At 42.0% G+C, this 18,700-nt stretch overlaps 1 protein-coding gene across 1 annotated transcript in view; it reads right to left on the bottom strand.

Moving 5' to 3' along the window:
- Positions 1 to 18,700, bottom strand: part of ADAMTSL1 (ADAMTS like 1) — a 475,524-nt gene that overhangs the window by 100,930 nt on the left and 355,894 nt on the right. Inside the window, exon 21 of the mRNA XM_024126824.3 lies at positions 2,997 to 3,125. Coding sequence (XP_023982592.1) covers positions 2,997 to 3,125 — 129 coding nt within the window. The remainder of the gene's footprint in view (positions 1 to 2,996; positions 3,126 to 18,700) is intronic.

Raw genomic sequence — 18,700 nt, 5'->3', positions numbered from 1 at the left:
TGTTGCGGAGCACAGGCTCTGGACGCACAGGCTCCGTGGCCATGGCTCACGGGCCCAGCCGCTCCGCGGCATGTGGGATCTTCCCGGACCAGGGCACGAACCCGTGTCCCCTGCATCGGCAGGCGGACTCTCAACCACTGCGCCACCAGGGAAGCCCATGCTTAATGCTTTTTATGCTTAAGAGTTGGGAAGAATTTGTGAGGCTGAATTTTACATGTTGAAAGCATATGTATGCAAAAAGTTATTTAATGAAAAACTGCTAACAACTCAAACATGTAAGGACATGAGTTATTCTAGGTAAATTATGTAATATTCTTAAAATACACTATTATATAGCCATTAAAATTATGTCACAAGAGAGCCATAAAAGCTACTGTAGCATCAAAGTAAAACTAGTTTTTTCTGCCATTTAGCATTATAGCTGTCAGTATTTTGACTGGAGACTCAGCTCAAGAATGATTTCTTTGTCCAGTAAATTCACAGACCAACAGTTTAATCAAAAGCAGGCTCTTTCCCATCTACATTGAATAAAAATCTTACTTAACAAAAGGCATAATGGCAGAGACACACATTTATTTTCGTTAACTATGATTAATAAAAATGGCCCTATGAATAAACATAAAAGCAAAGAACGTAATGTACATGGTCAGGCAAAAACTGGACCTAACAACCTAGGGTTTCACCATCAGGTTACCAAGAGTGAGCCTCTGGATGAAGTCGGGAGACATGGCCTTAAGTGGCATGGAAGAGTTGACCAAAGCTGGTTTGACTGTCTTGGGTTCCCCATGATAAATACTTCTCCACCTGGATTCTGGTTCTCTCAGTCTCCCTCAAATGCCAATTCCTTGCTTTGCTGCCCTTTGCTTCCCATTCTTTTAGTCCTACCAATCCCAGCGCTCAAGAGGAGACCCAACATGGTCCATCGTATCTCCAGTTGGTGTTCCGTCTCCAAGGCCCATGTTCCTAGTGATCACGTGAGGAGTGATGGTCCTGCACAAAGGACCCTGCCTCTACCACCAGTCTGTGTATAGAGAGGCAACTCATTCATGGGAAGCCCTGTCAGAGGTTTTGTCCTACTCCCAATCTCGTAGTATAGGGCCTGAAGGGATTTAGTTCCAGAAGCTTTCACTGATGAGGTTGGGTGCACAGGCCAAGGGAAGCTTTACCAAGAAGAAGCTAATGCATGATGACAGAGAGAGATTTATAGTTTTGGGTTCCTGGAGCTACCAGAACATTTCAGAGAAAAACCAGACCTGGCTGTTCTTTGGAAACAACATGCTCTAGATGAAGATTCTCCTCCTACTTCTTTTAAAATCGGTTCTCTCTGGCCTTATAAATCACAAGTGGAGGTAAATCTTCCAATGTTGGGGCTGAGATCTAAGATGAAGAAACCCCCAGAGCAGGGGGTGCCAATGCCTATCCTTTTTGCAGACAGGGTATGACTGGGGAACGGTGGTTTGGGTGCCGCAGGAAGGTATATCTGATGAGGACAGCAATCAGGGGACTGTGGCTGGGCACAAGAGCCATCCATTTTTTCTTTGCACTGTGGGTGTGAAAACCCTTAGGGTAGACAGGCTAGCAGTTCACAGGAAGGGAGAATTGGTAGCTGAGCTTTGTTCCAGTCTATGTGGGTGTTTTTTATTTTTTAATTGACGGTAGATGCCTTTATGAAGAGCATACTACAACCTCCTCTGGTCCACTACTCCTCCACTTCCCTGTGACTTTCTGGTCCCTTTAGGTCTCTGAGTTTGCAAGGCCTACCCAAGGGCAATGCCTGTATCACACTCCTAACAGCATTGACTGTTTTCACTAATGACTCCTACCCACTTCTGATGTGAGTAAGCTCCAGGTTCCTATTGGTCTTACCCCTGCCATCCACTCCCGAGCTTTCCACCACCACTGCCCTGAGTGCAGGCCCCAGCACCTCTGCTTTAAACTACTATGATGGCTTCTTTTTTTTTTTTTTGATATAAATTTATTTATTTATTTATAGTAAGCTCCAGGTTCCTATTGGTCTTACCCCTGCCATCCACTCCCGAGCTTTCCACCACCACTGCCCTGAGTTCAGGCCCCAGCACCTCTGCTTTAAACTACTATGATGGCTTCTTTTTTTTTTTTGATATAAATTTATTTATTTATTTATTTTGACTGTGTTGGGTCTTTGTTGCTGTGCACGGGTTTTCTCTAGTTGCGGCAAGCGGGGGCTACTCTTTGTTGCGGTGCACGGCCTTCTCATTGCAGTGGCTTCTCTTGTTGCAGAGCACGGGCTCTAGGCGCATGAGCTTCAGTAGTTGTGGTACACGGGCTCAGTAGCTGTGGCGCACGGACTTAGTTGCTCTGTGGCATGTGGGATCTTCCTGGACCGGGGCTCAAACCCGTGTCCCCTGCATTGGCAGGGGGATTCTTAACCACTGAGCCACCAGGGAAGCCCTACTATGATGGCTTCTTAACTGGACTCTCTGTCCCTGTATTTCTTTCCTTCAATCCATTTTATGCACTGCATGGCCCCTTAATGTCACTTTCAATCTGCCTTTGTCTGAACTCCTCATCCAAGCGTTCAAAGTCTCCCACCGCACAGGTGCAACCCACATTACTAAAGTTTAAGCCCCACCACCCTATCTATGCACTCTGGGCTCTGGCTAGACCAAAGCACACGCTGTTCCCCTGAAGTCCTGCAGCTTCCCTACTTCCATGAATTTTCTCACTCTGTTGTCACCCTGGAACACCCTCTGCCCCCATCTTGCATGCTCACATTCTACCAGTATGCAAGATGGAGATAAAAACCACCTCTTCTCCCTTCATCTGTCCCAGTTTTCCTCCTCTCAACTTCCGGCAGCACTTTCCACTTTCAGAGTGACTGAGGTTCATGCTTGAGTTTTCCTACTAGCCCCAAATCCCTGAGAGCAGAATTTGTACTTATCTTTTCAGCCCCCAACCTAGCACAGGGCTCCATTAATATTTGAACAAATGAATTAACATATGAATGCATTTCTCACCTGCAACTTGGCAGTTAATAGTCACATTCACGCCTCCAACTGTTTTGACGGTGCCTCCTACATCAACTGTGATCTCGGGCTCCTCCGTGTTGAACACAGTCCCTCGGGACGTTTTCACTAGTGGCTTTCCTGAGGGTGAGAAGGAGCGTGACATTTTATTAGATGGTGGCTTTGGGTATTCCCTTGAAACACGAGATGACCAACAATGAACAAGGGACATACCCAGGCTTTTTCCACCGACCATGTTTTCCTTTGAAAAAACTCTAACTGTATACTATAAAAACCATCCGTCCACACACCCACCTGTCTAGCTACTATAGAACTGTCACAAAAAGAATCTGAGGAGACAGCATGGTATCCAACAAGTTGGGATGATTTGTGCATCTTATCATTAAACTAACAAATGATCCAATACATTCTGTTTTTATGGGCTTAATTAAATTTTTATTTTGAGATAGTTTTAGATTCACATGCAGTTATAAGAAATAACACAGAGCAATCCTGCGTACTCTCTACCCAGTTTCCCCCAACGGTAATATTTTACAAAACTAGAGTACAATGTCATGACTAGAACACTGACATTGATGAAGTTAAGCTACAGAACAACATTTCCCTCACTGCAAGGATCCCTTATGCTGTCCCCAGCCCTGCCTTAATCCTTTGGCAACCATTAATCTGTTCTCCATTTCTTATAATTTTGGCATTTCAAGAATGTTATATAAATGGAATCATACGGTATGTAACTTTTTTTGATGGGCTTATTTTCACTCAGAATAATTCTCTGGAGATTCTTCCAGGTCTCACATGGTACCGTGGTGGCATGTATCAATAGTTTGCTCCCTTTTGTTGCTGAGTAGTATTCCATGGTATGGATGTACCAAGTATGTTCAGCCATTCACATGTTAAAGGACATCTGGGTTGTTTCCACATTTTGGCTATTCAAATAAAGCATCTATATACATTCCTGTACAAGTTTTTGTGTGAACATTTGTCTTCATTTTCTCTGGGATAAATGCCCAGGAGTGTAATTGCTAGGTCATACAGTAGATTTTTAAGGAACTGCTGAAATGTTTTCCAGAGTGGCTGTATCATTTCACATTCCCACCAGTAATGTATGAGTAATTTAGTTTCTCTGTATCCTTGTTAGCATTTGACGTTATCATTAGTTTTAATTTTAGCCTTTCTGATAGGTGTGTAGTGATATCTCATTGTGGTTTTTTAAAATTTGCATTTCCCCAATGGCTAATGATATTGAACATCTTTTCATGTGCTTATTTTTCATCTTTATATCTTTGATGAAATGTCTCTTCATGTCCTTTAGCATTTTATAATTGGATTATTTTTTACTATTGAGTTCTGAGAGCTCTTTACATTCTAGATGTAATTCATTTGTCAGATATGTGGTTTGTAATAAATTTCTCCCAGTCTATAGATTTATTTCCATCTTCTTAAAAAAATTTTTTTAAAAAATCCTCACTGCAAGGATCCCTTATGCTGTCCCCAGCCCTGCCTTAATCCTTTGGCAACCATTAATCTGTTCTCCATTTCTTATAATTTTGGCATTTCAAGAATGTTATATAAATGGAATCATACGGTATGTAACTTTTTTTGATGGGCTTATTTTCACTCAGAATAATTCTCTGGAGATTCTTCCAGGTCTCACATGGTACCGTGGTGGCATGTATCAATAGTTTGCTCCCTTTTGTTGCTGAGTAGTATTCCATGGTATGGATGTACCAAGTATGTTCAGCCATTCACATGTTAAAGGACATCTGGGTTGTTTCCACATTTTGGCTATTCAAATAAAGCATCTATATACATTCCTGTACAAGTTTTTGTGTGAACATTTGTCTTCATTTTCTCTGGGATAAATGCCCAGGAGTGTAATTGCTAGGTCATACAGTAGATTTTTAAGGAACTGCTGAAATGTTTTCCAGAGTGGCTGTATCATTTCACATTCCCACCAGTAATGTATGAGTAATTTAGTTTCTCTGTATCCTTGTTAGCATTTGACGTTATCATTAGTTTTAATTTTAGCCTTTCTGATAGGTGTGTAGTGATATCTCATTGTGGTTTTTTAAAATTTGCATTTCCCCAATGGCTAATGATATTGAACATCTTTTCATGTGCTTATTTTTCATCTTTATATCTTTGATGAAATGTCTCTTCATGTCCTTTAGCATTTTATAATTGGATTATTTTTTACTATTGAGTTCTGAGAGCTCTTTACATTCTAGATGTAATTCATTTGTCAGATATGTGGTTTGTAATAAATTTCTCCCAGTCTATAGATTTATTTCCATCTTCTTAAAAAAATTTTTTTTTTAAATTTATTATTTTTGGCTGCATTGGGTCTTCGTTGCTGTGTGCAGGCTTTCTCTAGCTGCAGTGAGCGGGGTCTACTCTTCGTTGCGGTGCATGGGCTTCTCATTGCGGTGGCTTCTCTTGTGGCAGAGTATGGGCTCTAGGCGCGTGGGCTTCAGTAGTTGTGGCTCGCGGGCTCTAGAGTGCAGGCTCAGTAGTTGTGGCACACAGGCTTAGTTGCTCTGCGGCATGTGGGATCTTCCTGGACCAGGGATCGAACCTGTGTCTCCTGCATTGGCAGGCAGATTCTTATCCACTGTGCCACCAGGGAAGCCTGTGCGCCACCACGGAAGCCCTCCTCTATCTTCTTAACAGGATCTTCCACAGAGCAAAAGTTTTTAACTTTGATGAAGTCCAATTTATCAAGTTTTCCTTTCATGGATCATGCTTTTAATGTTAAGTGTAAGATCTATTTACCTAGACCAAGATCCTAAAATTTTTTTCCTTTTTTTTCCCCTAAAAGTTTCCTAGTTTTACATTTTACATTTAACTCTGTGATATATTTTGAGTTAATTTTCATATAAGGCATGAGACTTAGGTCAAAGTTTATTTGTTTTTTGCCTATGGATGTCCAATTGCTCCACCACCATTAATTGAACAAGCTATCTTTCTTCCATGGAATTGCTTTTGTGTTTGTCAACATCAGCTGAGTATATTTTTGTAGCTCTACTTCTGTGTTCTTGTTTCTATTCCACTGATTTATGTGTCTATCTCTCTACCAATACCACACAGTCTTAATTATTGTAGTTATATAAGTAATCTTGAAATTGATTCTTGAGTCTGATTCTTCCCACTTTATTATTCTTTGCTATGCTAGTTTCTTTGCCTTTCTACATAAATGTTAGAATAGTCTTGTCTACAACTATAAAATTTTGCTGGGATTCAGATAGGAAATATACAAACATGTATATCAGTTTAGAGAGAATTGACATCTTTACTGTGTTGAGTCTTCCAATCCATGAACACTGTATGTCTATTTATTTAGATCTCCTTTACTTTCTTTCATCAGAGTTTTGTAGTTTCCAGTGTACAAGTGCTGGACATAATTTGTTAGATTTATACCCAATTATTATTATTTTTTAAGGGATGGTAAATGATATTGTATTTTCAATTTCAGTGTTCATGTGTTCATTGCTAGTATACAGAAACAGTTGTTTTGTATAGCGTGTGACCTTGCTAAACTTATATATTAGTTCTAGAACTTTTTTTTGTAGATTCCTTGGTATTTTCTAAGTAGGCGATCATTTCTTCTGCAAACAGTTTTATTCCTTCCTTTTGATCTATATGCATTTTATTTCCTTTCCTTGGATTATTTCACTGTATAGAACTTCCATCACTACATTGAATGAAAGTGTTAAAAGTAGGTTTTTAGTATGATGAGTGATTTTTCGGTTGAAACCTGGACATTTTTATATCATGATATACAACTCTGGACCTTATTTAAATCTGTTTTAGCTGCTGTTCTCTGAAACCACTCAGGTTGGGGAGCAGGGAGATGCCACCTGGTTACTACCCAGTGCAAGTAGAAGTCCAGGTTCTCCACTTGGCTTCCTTTGTGACCCACGTGGGGGGTTCCTCTTAACTGCTGGGCCTGAGTGGAGCTTCTGTTGCCCCCCTGCTCTCCACTGACCCTGCCGTGGGAGAAGCCTTGTTACTGCTGGTGATGAGTGAAAGTCCTAACTCTCCAGGAGGCTTTCTCTACCACCACCCCAGCAGGAAGAGGAAGAGGGACACTGCAGGATGAGGGTAGAAGTCTAGGATCCCCATGTGGTCTCCACATTGTGACCCTGTGGGGATAAAATCCATCTTCTCTGATGCCACGTCCATGGGGGTGTTGGGGAGCCATGTTTCAGTCTTACAAGGAGTCCAGTCTTCCCATTCAGGCTTTGCTGGTGTGGGTGGTGTTTGGAGTCGAGCAGCATTTTCTAGTTTTCCTGCTAGGTTGCCCCTTTCCTGTTCCTTGGGGTAGAGGAAGCAGGCTTAAGCTGGGACATTTTTTTTCTGTTTCTGTTGCATTTCCTGGCAGCCGCCTTCTTCAGCTCCAAGTTTGGGCTTTATGAGGCAAACAAACAAACAGCCCAGAAAACCCAATGAAGTCACAATTGTGTCATTCCTCAGTACCCAAGGTCCCTAGCCAGTCTGTTTTCTCCTCTCTTCTTTTCAGTCTTCTTATGTTTGTTTTATATACAATGTCTGGATTTTAGTTGTATTTACCAGGAGGAATAGGGAAAAAATACATCTATGGCATCTTCCCAGAAGTGGAAGTTCTGTGTACATTACTCTTTAATAGGCCATTATCAGCTGGGGATAAAAATACAGCACTTCATGTACAAGACCACAAAATACAATGAAAAAATTCATTTATTGAGCACCTTGGGGAAATAAGGGTCCACATGAGATCATTTTCATACACCCAAAGCTTAATTTTTTGTAAGCCAAATGGATTTAATTTTGTTTCAACCATTTTATAGGTAGGACAATCTACAATGGCATTCACTCTTCTGTGCCTTCGTTAACTGTGAAGAAAACCATAATTCACCAATACCCTTTGGAGTCTCACACCTGCTTTTCATACTTTTTGTTTCCTTCATCATCTATTTATCCTTTCTTCCTGCTTGCACTGTCACACAGCTTCACATTAGAAGCTGTCCTTCTTTCTTTTTCTCTCCCCTTTAATTGCCTTCTAGGCATGAGTTATTAGCTCATTAGAACTATCAATATGTTTAAGGACAGAAACTTGAGGAAGGTTCTGAGGAGTTCACCTTTGAATATATGCATAGGCTGTCTATCTGTTTTGACTGGGATCCTTTTTCTTATCTCACCTATATTCAATGTGTTTGAGATTATGTATGACCTGATGTGAAGGTGAGTGATTTTGTACTATAATGCTTTCTGAGACTAACGCAGGGTGATAACAAGAGTGCAGCGGGAATGACACAATTAATACGGGTGTATTTACCTTACCTCCTGACCCTAAGAAGCTCTCGGCTCACACGTCAACTATACCCTAAATCTAACCAGTCCCTCCGTTGCTATAATCTGATGCCGCCATGTTCTCTGGGTAGACTATTCCACAGCCTAACTGGTCTCCTTGCTCCCACCACATGAGTCAGATCACACAAGTCCTCTGCTTAAATTATCTAGTGCTTTTTCAGTGCAGTTAGAGCGAAATTTCAAGCTCCTTTTCATGCCCAACCATCCCCTACGTGTTCAGGCCCAGCTGTTTACCCTTCCTCTACCTCCCTGAGGCCACACTTCCAGTTGATCACTGTTGTTGCAGCCACACTGCCCTTCGATCCCTTCTTCCAGAGCATCAGCACGTTTGTCCCAGCTGTTCCCTTTCTCTGATATCCTCCACCCAAAGACTTCTGCACAGTTATCTTCTCCTGGTCATTTACGTCTTCACACAAATATCACCTCTTACAGGGGCCTTTCTAAAGCATACATGCCCTCCCTCCCTTACCAGTCATTACATAGCTCAATGCCAATTTTATTTTCTCCCTAAGCACTAGAATTATCAAAATTTACCTTATTTGTGTGTTTTCTGCCTCCCACCCCTCACCTTGTAACTTCCATAAAATCAGGGGTCACATCCCTCTTGTTCTCCTCTTTGTTCCTACCACTCAGTCCTAGCACATACTAGGTCCTCAATAAATATCTCGTAAATGAATATATGTGTGCATATGGTGTACTATGCACATTATCTGAATTTGTTTTTGTTGTCATAACAACCCTGAGAGTCAGGTAAAGAATTTCCATCTTTTATATAGATGAGGAACTTAGGCTCAGAAAGGCCCAATGGTTTGTCCAAGGCCAGAGAGCAAGCAAGTAGTAGGACTGAAGTAGACCCCAGAACTTCGTCCTCAAGTCCAGTGCTTGTAACTGGAGATCCCAAATCCTTGTCTGTGGACTAGCTGCCTCAGAACCCCCAGGGCACTTGTTAAAAACATAATCTGTCCTGCTATATATAATAGTTGCCTCACTGTGTGTAATAAAAACAACTGTGCCAATGGGGAAAAGCAAGTTAGGGACCAGTTTCAGACTCACAATTACCAAGTTATTTTTCCTATAGGAATTTTAATAATAAAGGTGGTTTTATAGCTGCAAGTGTATAGCTATAAAATTCAAATGTCACTGAATTAAATCCAGCCCTTAATTAATTATATTGAGCTTTTGCTGAAAAGTAACGACCTTTCGTCCTGTCACTAGAGGCGCTGTTGTTAGCACAGGCTACTTATACGTTCTCATTACCTTCATAATCCACTGTTAAGACAAAGCACAGAGTTACCCAAGTATCTACAATTAATAGAAGTTTATAATGAAAACAGTGTCCTTAATCAACTGACCCTCTTACATCTATTAGAAAAAGCTTGTACATGTTATTGAGTTGCACTCTTAGACCTACTAAACCTGAATCTCAGTGGTGGGATGGAAGCTCTAATCTCTATTTTGAACAAGTTCTGAGGTGATTCTGACATTCAGCCAGGTTTGATCATCAGTGAAATACACTGTGTTAGTTTTTCTTGCGTCCTGGTGAGAGCTGAGGTTTTTTTGAGAGCCCATTAGTTCAATAGTAGAAAATTTCGGGTTGGACACATGTACTCCAACGTTCACTGCAGCACTATTAACACTAGCCAAGACATGGAAGCAACCTAAATGTCTATCGACAGAGGAATGGATAAAGAAGATGTGTACATATATAAAATGGAATATCACTCAGCCATAAAAAAGAATGACAATGCCATTTGCAGCAACATGTATGGACTTAAAGGTTATTTTATTAGGTGAAGTAAGTCAGACAGAGAAAGACAAATATCATCTTATATCACTTATATATGGAATCTAAAAAAATGATACAAATGAACTTATTTACAAAACAGAAACAGACTCACAGATCTGGAAATCAAACTTAAGGATACCAAAGGGGAAACATGGGGGGGAAATAATAAATTGGAGATTGGGATTAACAAACTACTATATATAAAAGAGATAACTAATAAGGAGCTACTGTATAGCACAGGGAAATCTACTCAATATTCTGTAATAACCTAAAGGGGAAAAGAATCTGAAAAAGAATGGATATATGTATATGTATAACTGATTCACTTTGCTGTACACCTGAAACTAACACAACATTGTAAATCAACTATACTTCAATAAAAATTTAAAAAAAAAAAAAAAAAGAAAATTTCAGGTTGGAATTCTTATTTTAATGGTCAACTAAAAAACAAAACAAAAATAATTTAAGTCCACTTTAGATCACCTAGATAGTCACCTAGTGAGGTGAGTACTGCTGTGTGATGCCACGCCTATGTTTATGCTTGATTATAATCCTGTTAGCGAGTATTATTCTAATTATGGAAATCAACTAAGAAGAAAATAAAATAGAGATGCAGAGAGGGAGTGAAGTGATAAATTATGTATTTGTGCTAAGAGAATGCTAAAAAAGGTCACGGCATGCCTGACCAAAAAGTTTTTCACAATAGGCAAAACAAAAAAAAGAGAGGCTGAGCCATGATCACAGAGCCTCTGCAGTGTAGGCAGAGCCTCAGACATCAGGCCCATGTCCACCATGTCATCTCTGTGGGTCAGCATCAGCTAGCAGATTACATTCATGTTGATTTCTGTAAATTGATAGGGTTTACAGATTACTCTTTCATTGAATCTGTAAATTGGTGTTATAGTCGCATGAGAGCTATACATCAAAGGAGATTATGCTTAGTTTTATATCTGCATATATATAAGAAGAACAAGGAAATAGAAACAAAGGCAAGCTTTTCAATTTATCAGGCCCAATATAAGGAATCAAGTCTCTTCAACAGAGTCAGACACAGAAAAGAAAGCGTTAAGAGAATGATTTATTGTTCATCTCCTTTAGACCTCATCATACCCTTGAGCTTTTGGATTATGGCTCCTGTTCAAGTGATATGGAACAGGGGATCCAGAGCCTCAGTGGTAAAAGGAAGGGAAGCCCTGGTACAAGGGTGAACCTAAGGTCCACTAACACTTGCATGTCAATATGCACCGATGTGGAGGAGTGCCATCTTGTGTTGCCTTTAGAGCAGAGGCCTTCGACCAAACAGGCACTGTCCTGACCTGGAAGGACCAGAAGCTGGAGAGACAGGCAGGGACAGATGAGCAGCCCTAGGAGCAAATCTTGGAAATACATTCCTGTGCACAGTCTGGGCTCTGGCTCACACCTCTTTCACTCATGTGTGACTCTGGGTAAAATCAAAACCCAATGGGAAAAAATCTGAACATATGTGCTTGAAAAATATATTTGGCCCAGTATAAAGGAGATGGAGAGAGGAGCCAGAAGAGATGAAGCCTTGTTTTTTGAGTGCAGCCAAGAACAGAGAGCATTGTAAGTAACTTTTTCTCAGGGCCAAAGTCTAGGCCTCTGCTAACAGCAACTTTGTTTTCAACAGCACAATGCCTTCCATTTTAGAAGTGATGGCAGAGATGGATCTGCTACCAACCAAATACTTTTCTTCTTCTTCCTAGGCTCACAGTCAGGTCATTTGCCAGCCTCTCTGCAGTTAGGGGTGGGCAAGAGAATGAATTGTAGCAAATGGAATGGGAGCAGAAGTCAAGTGTGCCACTTCTTGACCCAAACCACAAAAAACCTCTTGTGCAATAATTCGTTTTAGACTTTAGGTGAGTGAGAAAAAATCTATCATATTTTAACCGTCATATATTTATTGTTTTGTTTGTGAGATAGGCAAACAGAAAAAAGCGCCAAATTAGCACAGATGCTAATTAATCCATGTTTAATTAATATTTATTGACTCATTGAATGAATGAATCAAAAGGGTCTTCTTTCAACTCTTCTAACATTATGAGTCACAAATGGCATTTGAAAATGGTTCTCTACGATTCTTAGCCATCAAAAATAACAAGGATCTACTGTATAGCATAGGGAACTATATTCAATATCTTGTAATAACTTATAATGGAAGAGAATCTGAAAAAGAATACATACCTATGTATATATGTATAACTGAATCACTTTGCAGTACACTGAAAATATTGCAAATCAACTATACTTCAACAACAACAACAAAATTTGAGGGGGGGATCAAGATGGCAGAGGAGAAGGACATGGAGCTCGCCGACCCCAACAAGTACATCAAAAATACATCTACAAGTGGAACGACTCACACAGAACATCTACTGAACACTGGCAGAAGACCTCAGACTTCCGAAAGGGCAAGAAAACTTCCATGTAACCGGGTAGGACAAAAGAAAAAAGAAAAAGAGAGAAAGGAATTGGGATGGGACTTGCACCCCAGGGAGGAAGCTGTGAAGGAAAGAAGGTTCCTGCACCCTGGGAAGTCGCCTCACTAGTGGGAAGATCAGCCTGGATGGAGGGGGAGCTTTGGAGCCTCAGAGGACAGTGCAGCAACTGGTTTGAGGTAGGCAGAAAAGTGACCTGCACAGATGGTTGGTAACACCGCCCTGTGCTCCCCAGTCTCAGACGCTTGTCCACTGGTGCAGGGGGTGCTGGATGCTGGAGCTTGGGCTTTGGAGGTCAGATTCAGGGAGAGGACTGGGGTTGGCTGCCCCGAGACAGCCTGAAGAGGCTGGAATGTGGCAACTGAGGGCATACTTGGAAGAAGCCTTGGCCCACCAGAGAGGCAAGGCACCATTGTTGAGGGGGCACAGGAGGAAAGGGGCAGGACCACAATAGGAGCTTCTTTATCTGTGCACACTCTCAGGCAACAGGACACAGCCTACATGACCTCTGGGGGCAGGCATGAGATGCTGCTGCTATCTTGGGCTCCAGAGGCGGGCCTGGGCCGCCACCACCGCTAAGAGTCCCAGGAGTGTGTGCACTGCTGCTGCTGCTACAAGACCCGCGAGCAGGTGCCAAGTGCTGCCTCTGCTGTCCCAGGAGTGTGCGGGGCACTGCTGCCACTATGAGACCCACAAGTAAGTGCCAAGTGCTGGCCCCGCTGTCCCAGGAGTGCATGAGCTGCTGCCACTACTCTGACACCCACGAGCAGGTACCAATCTCTGCCCATGCCATCTGGGAAGAAAACATGGGCTATGAACAGATGGTAATAGCTGCCCCTGCTGCCACTGCCAAGAGACCCGGGAGCAGGTGCCAATAGCTACCCCAGCTGTACCAGAGGAGTGTGGGCTGCCGGTGGCAGGAGACTCACGAGTGGGAACTGATCGTTGCCCCCACCATCCGAGTGCGCACAGGTGGCTGTACCTGTATGCCCCATATCAAGGGGATAACAGCCAGCACATGCTGAAGAAAGAGGCACCAAGCATACAAACTAAAAGTGGCCCCTCAATTCTGGACAAGATGGCAGAGTAGAAGGAACTGAGCTCACCCTCTCTCACGAAAACACCAAAATCACAACTAACTGCTGAACAACCACTGACAAAAAAGAGTGGAACCTACCAAAAAACATATTTTACATCCAAAGACAAAGTTGAAGCCACAAAGAGATGGTAGGAGGGGCACTTTCATGATATAATCAAATCCCATACATGCCGGGGGTGGGGGAGACAACCCACAAAATGGAAAATAATTACATTGCAGAGGTTCTCCCACAGAGTGAGAGTTCTGAGCCCCACATCAAGCTCCCGAGGCTGAGGGTATGGCATCAGGAGGAAGAGCCCTAAAGCATTTGGCTTTGAAGGCCAGTGGGGCTTGATTGCAGGAGCTCCACAGGAGAGGGGGAAAGATAGACTCCACTCTTGGAGGGCGCACATAAGATTTCATGTGCACTGGGACCCAGCACAAAGCAGTGACTCCATAGGATCCTGGGTTAAACCTACCGGCGGTCTTGGAGGGTCACCTGGGGAGGCAGAGGTCGGCGTTGCCTCACTGTGGGGGCAAAGACACTGGTGGTGGAGGGCCCAGTGAATATTCATTGGTGTGAGCTCTCCTGGAGGTCGCCATTTTGGCACTGAGATCTGGCCCCACCCAAAAGCCTGCAGGCTCCATTGCTGGGATGCCTTAGGCCAAGCAACCAACAAGGTGGGAACACAGCCCCAACCATCAGCAGACAGGGTGTCTAAAGTTGTCCTGAGCCACAGCCACCTCTAAACACACCCCTTGACGCAACCCTGCCCACCAGAGGGACAAGATCCAGCTCCACCCACCAGTGGGTAGGCACCAGTCCCTCCCACCAGGAAATCCGCATAAGCCCCTGGACAGATCTCACCTACCAGGGGCCAGAAACCAGAAGCAAGAGGAACTACAACCCTGCAGCCTGCAAAAAGGAGACCACAAAAGCATAAAGTTAGACAAAATAAGATGGCAGAGAAATATCCGGACGAAGGAACCAGATAAAAACCCAGAAGAACAACTAAGTGAAGTGGAGATAGGCAATCTACCTGAAAAAGCATTCAGAGTTATGATAGTAAAGATGATCCAAGATCTTGGGAAATGAATGGAGGCACAGACTGAGAAGATACAAGATATGTTCAACAAAGAGCTAGAAGACTTAAAGAATAAACAAACAGAGATGAACAATACAATAACTGAAATGAAAAGTACAATAGAAGGAATCAATAGCAGAATAAATGAGGCAGAACAAATAAGTGACCTGGAAGACAGAGTGGTGGAAATCACTGCCATGGAACAGAATAAAGAAAAAAGAATGAAAGAAATAAGGACAGTCTCAGGGACCACAGACACAACACTAAATGCAACAATGTTCACGTTATAGGGGTCCCAAAAAGAGAAGACAGAGAAAGGGCCTGAGAAAATATTTGAAGAGATTATAGCCAAAAACTTCCCTAACATGGGAAAGGAAACACTCAAGTCCAGAAGAACAGAGAGTCCCATACAGGATAAACCCAAGGAGGAACACACCAAGACACATATTAACCAAACTAACAAAAATTAAAGACAGAGAAAATATTAAAAGCAACAAGGGAAAAGCAACAAATAACATACAAGGGAATCTCCATAAGGGCATCAGCTGAGTTTTTCAGTAGAAACTCTGCAGGCCAGAAAGGAGTGGCACCATATATTTAAAGTGATGAAAGGGGAGAACCTACAACCAAGAATATTCTACACTGCAAGGCTCTTATTCAGATTCGATGGGGAAATGAAACGCATTACAGACAAGCAAAAGCTAAGAGAACTCAGGACCACCAGACCAGCTTTACAACAAATGCTGAAGGAACTTCTCTAAGCGGAAAACAAAAGGACACAACTAGAAACAAGAAAATTACGAATGGGAAAGCTCACCAGTAAAGACAAACATACAGTAGAGGTAGGAAATCATTTACACACAAATATGATATCAAAACCAGCAACTGTGAGAGAGGAAAGTACAAACACAGGGTATTGGAAATGCATTTGAAATTAAGAGACCAGTAACTTAAAACAATCTTGTATAAATATAGACTGCTATATCAAAACCTCATGGTGAACACAGACCAAAAATCTACAGTAGATACACAGAAAAAAAGAGAAAAACAATCCAAATGAAACACTAAAGATAGTCATCAAATCACAAGAGAAGAGAACCAAAGAGGAAGGGAAGAAAAAAGACCTGCAAAAACAAAAACAAAACAATTAACATAATGGCAATATGAACATACATATTGATAATTACCTTAAATGTAAATGGATTAAATGTTCCAACCAAAAGACATAGACTGGCTGAATGGTTACAAAAACAATATCCATATACATGTTGTCTACAAGAGAGCCACTTCAGATCTAGGGACACATACAGACTGAAAGCGAGGGAATGGAAAAAGATATCCCATGCAAATGGAAATCAAATGAAAGCAGGAGTAGCAATACTCGTATCAGGCAAAATAGACTTTAAAATAAAGACTGTTACAAGAGACAAAAAAGGAGAAATGTATTTTTGGATTCACCTTCTAAAGTAATAAAAGTAAAAGCAAAAATTGGACCTAATTAAACTTAAAAGGTTTTGCAGAGCAAAGGAAACCATAAACAAAATGAAAAGACAACCAGGAATGGGAGAAAATAACAATATTTGCAAATGATGCAACCAACAAGTGATTAATCTCTAAAATATACAAACAGCTCACGTAGCTCTATATCAAAAAAATAAACCCATCAAAAAATGGGCAGAAGATATAAATACACATTTTTCCAAAGAACACATACAAATGGCCTAAAAGCCTATGAAAAGATGCTCAACATCACTAATTATCAGAAAAATTCAAATCAAAACTACAATGAGGTATCACCTCACACCAGTCAGGATGGTCATCATCAAAAAGTCTACAAACAGTAAATGCTGGAGAGGGTGTGGAGAATAGGAAACCTTCCTACAAGTTGGTGGGAATGTAAATTGGTATAGCCACTGCAGAGAACAATATGGAGGTTCCTAAAAAACTAAAAACAGAACTACCATATGATCCAGCAATCCCACTCCTGGGCATGTATCTGGAGAAAACCATAATTTGAAAAGATACATGCACCCCAGTGTTCACTGCAGCATTATCTACTACAGTAGCCAAAACATGGAAGCAACCTAAATGTCTATCTACAGAGGAATGGATAAAGAAGACATGTTAGCTGGAGGAACCAAGATGGCGGAGTAGAAGGACAGGCTCTCACTCCCTCTTGCGAGAACACCAGAATCACAACTAGCTGCTGGACAATCATCGACAGGAAGACACTGGAACTCACCAAAAAAGATACTCCACATGCAAAGAAAAAGGAGAAGCCACAATGAGATGGTAGGATGGGGGCAATCACAGTAAAATCAAATCCCATAACTGCTGGGTGGGTGACTCACACTGGAAAACACTTATACCACAGAAGTCCACACACTGGAGTGAAGGTTATGAGCCCCATGTCAGGCTTCCCAACCTGGGGGTCCGGCAATGCGAGGAGGAATTCCTAGAGAATCAGACTTTGAAGTCAAGTGGGATTTGATTGCAGGACCTCGACAGGACTGGGGGAAACAGAGAATCCACCCTTGGAGGGCACACACAAAGTAGTGTGTGCATCGGGACACAGGGGAAGGAGCAGTGACCCCAGGGGAGACTGAACCAGACTGACCTGCTGGTGTTGAAGGGGCTCCTACAGAGGCAGGGGGGGTGGCTGTGGCTCACTGTGGGGACAAGGACACTGGCAGCATTGTTCTGGGAAGTACTGACTGGCATGAGCCCTCCCAGAGACTGTCATTAGACCCACCAAAGAGCCCAGGTAGGCTCCAGTGTTGGGTTGCCTCAGTCCAAACAACCAACAGGGAGGGAACCCAGCCCCACCCATCAGCAGTCAAGCAGATTAAACTTTTACTGAGCTCTGCCCATCAGAGCAACAGTCAGCTCTATCCACCGCCAGTCCCTCCCATCAGGAACCTTGCACAAGCCTCTTAGATAGCCTCATCCATCAGAGGGCAGACAGCAGAAGCAGGAAGAACTACAATCCTGCAGCCTGTGGAACAAAAACCACATTCACAGAAAGACAAGATGAAAAGGCAGAGGGCTATGAACCAGATGAAGGAACAAGATACAACCCCAGAAAAACAACTAAATGAAGTGGAGATAGGCAACCTTCCAGAAAAAGAATTCAGAATAATGATAGTGAACATGATCCAGGACCTCAGAAAAAGAATAGAGGCAAAGATCGAGAAGATGCAAGAAATGTTTAACAAAGACCTAGACGAATTAAAGAACAAACAAACAGAGATGAACAATACAATAACTGAAATGAAAACTACACTAGAAGGAATCAGTAGCAGAATAACCGAGGCAGAAGAAAGGATAAGTGACCTGGAAGACAGAATGGTGGAATTCACTGCTGTGGAACAGAATAAAGAAAAAAGAATGAAAAGAAATGAAGGCAGCCGGAGAGACCTCTGGGACAACATTAAACTCAACAACATTCACATTATAGGGGTCCCAGAAGGAGAAGAGAGAGAGAAAAGACCAGAGAAAATATTTGAAGAGATTATAGTCGAAAACTTCCCTAACATGGGAAAGGAAATAGCCACCCAAGTCCAGAAGCGCAGTGAGTCCCATACAGGATAAACCCAAGGAGAAACACGCCGAGACAAATAGTAATCAAACTGGCAAAAATTAAAGACAAAGAAAAATTATTGAAAGCAGCAAGGGAAAAATGACAACATACAAGGGAACTCTCATAAGGTTAACAGCTGATTTCTCAGCAGAAACTCTACAATCCAGAGGGAGTGGCATGATATACTAAAAGCGATGAAAAGGAAGAACCTACAACCAAGATTACTCTATCCAGCAAGGATCTCATTGAGATTCGATGGAGAAATAAAAAGTTCTACAGACAAGTGAAAGCTAAGAGAATTCAGCACCACCAAACCAGCTCTACAACAAATGCTAAAGGAACTTCTCAAAGTGGGAAACAC

This window comes from Physeter macrocephalus, chromosome 9 (assembly GCF_002837175.3).
Source record: "Physeter macrocephalus isolate SW-GA chromosome 9, ASM283717v5, whole genome shotgun sequence".
Taxonomy (NCBI): Eukaryota; Metazoa; Chordata; class Mammalia; order Artiodactyla; family Physeteridae; genus Physeter; species Physeter macrocephalus.
The sequence above is the reverse complement of the archived record's forward strand: the minus strand, read 5'-3'. Positions and strand labels throughout refer to the sequence as shown.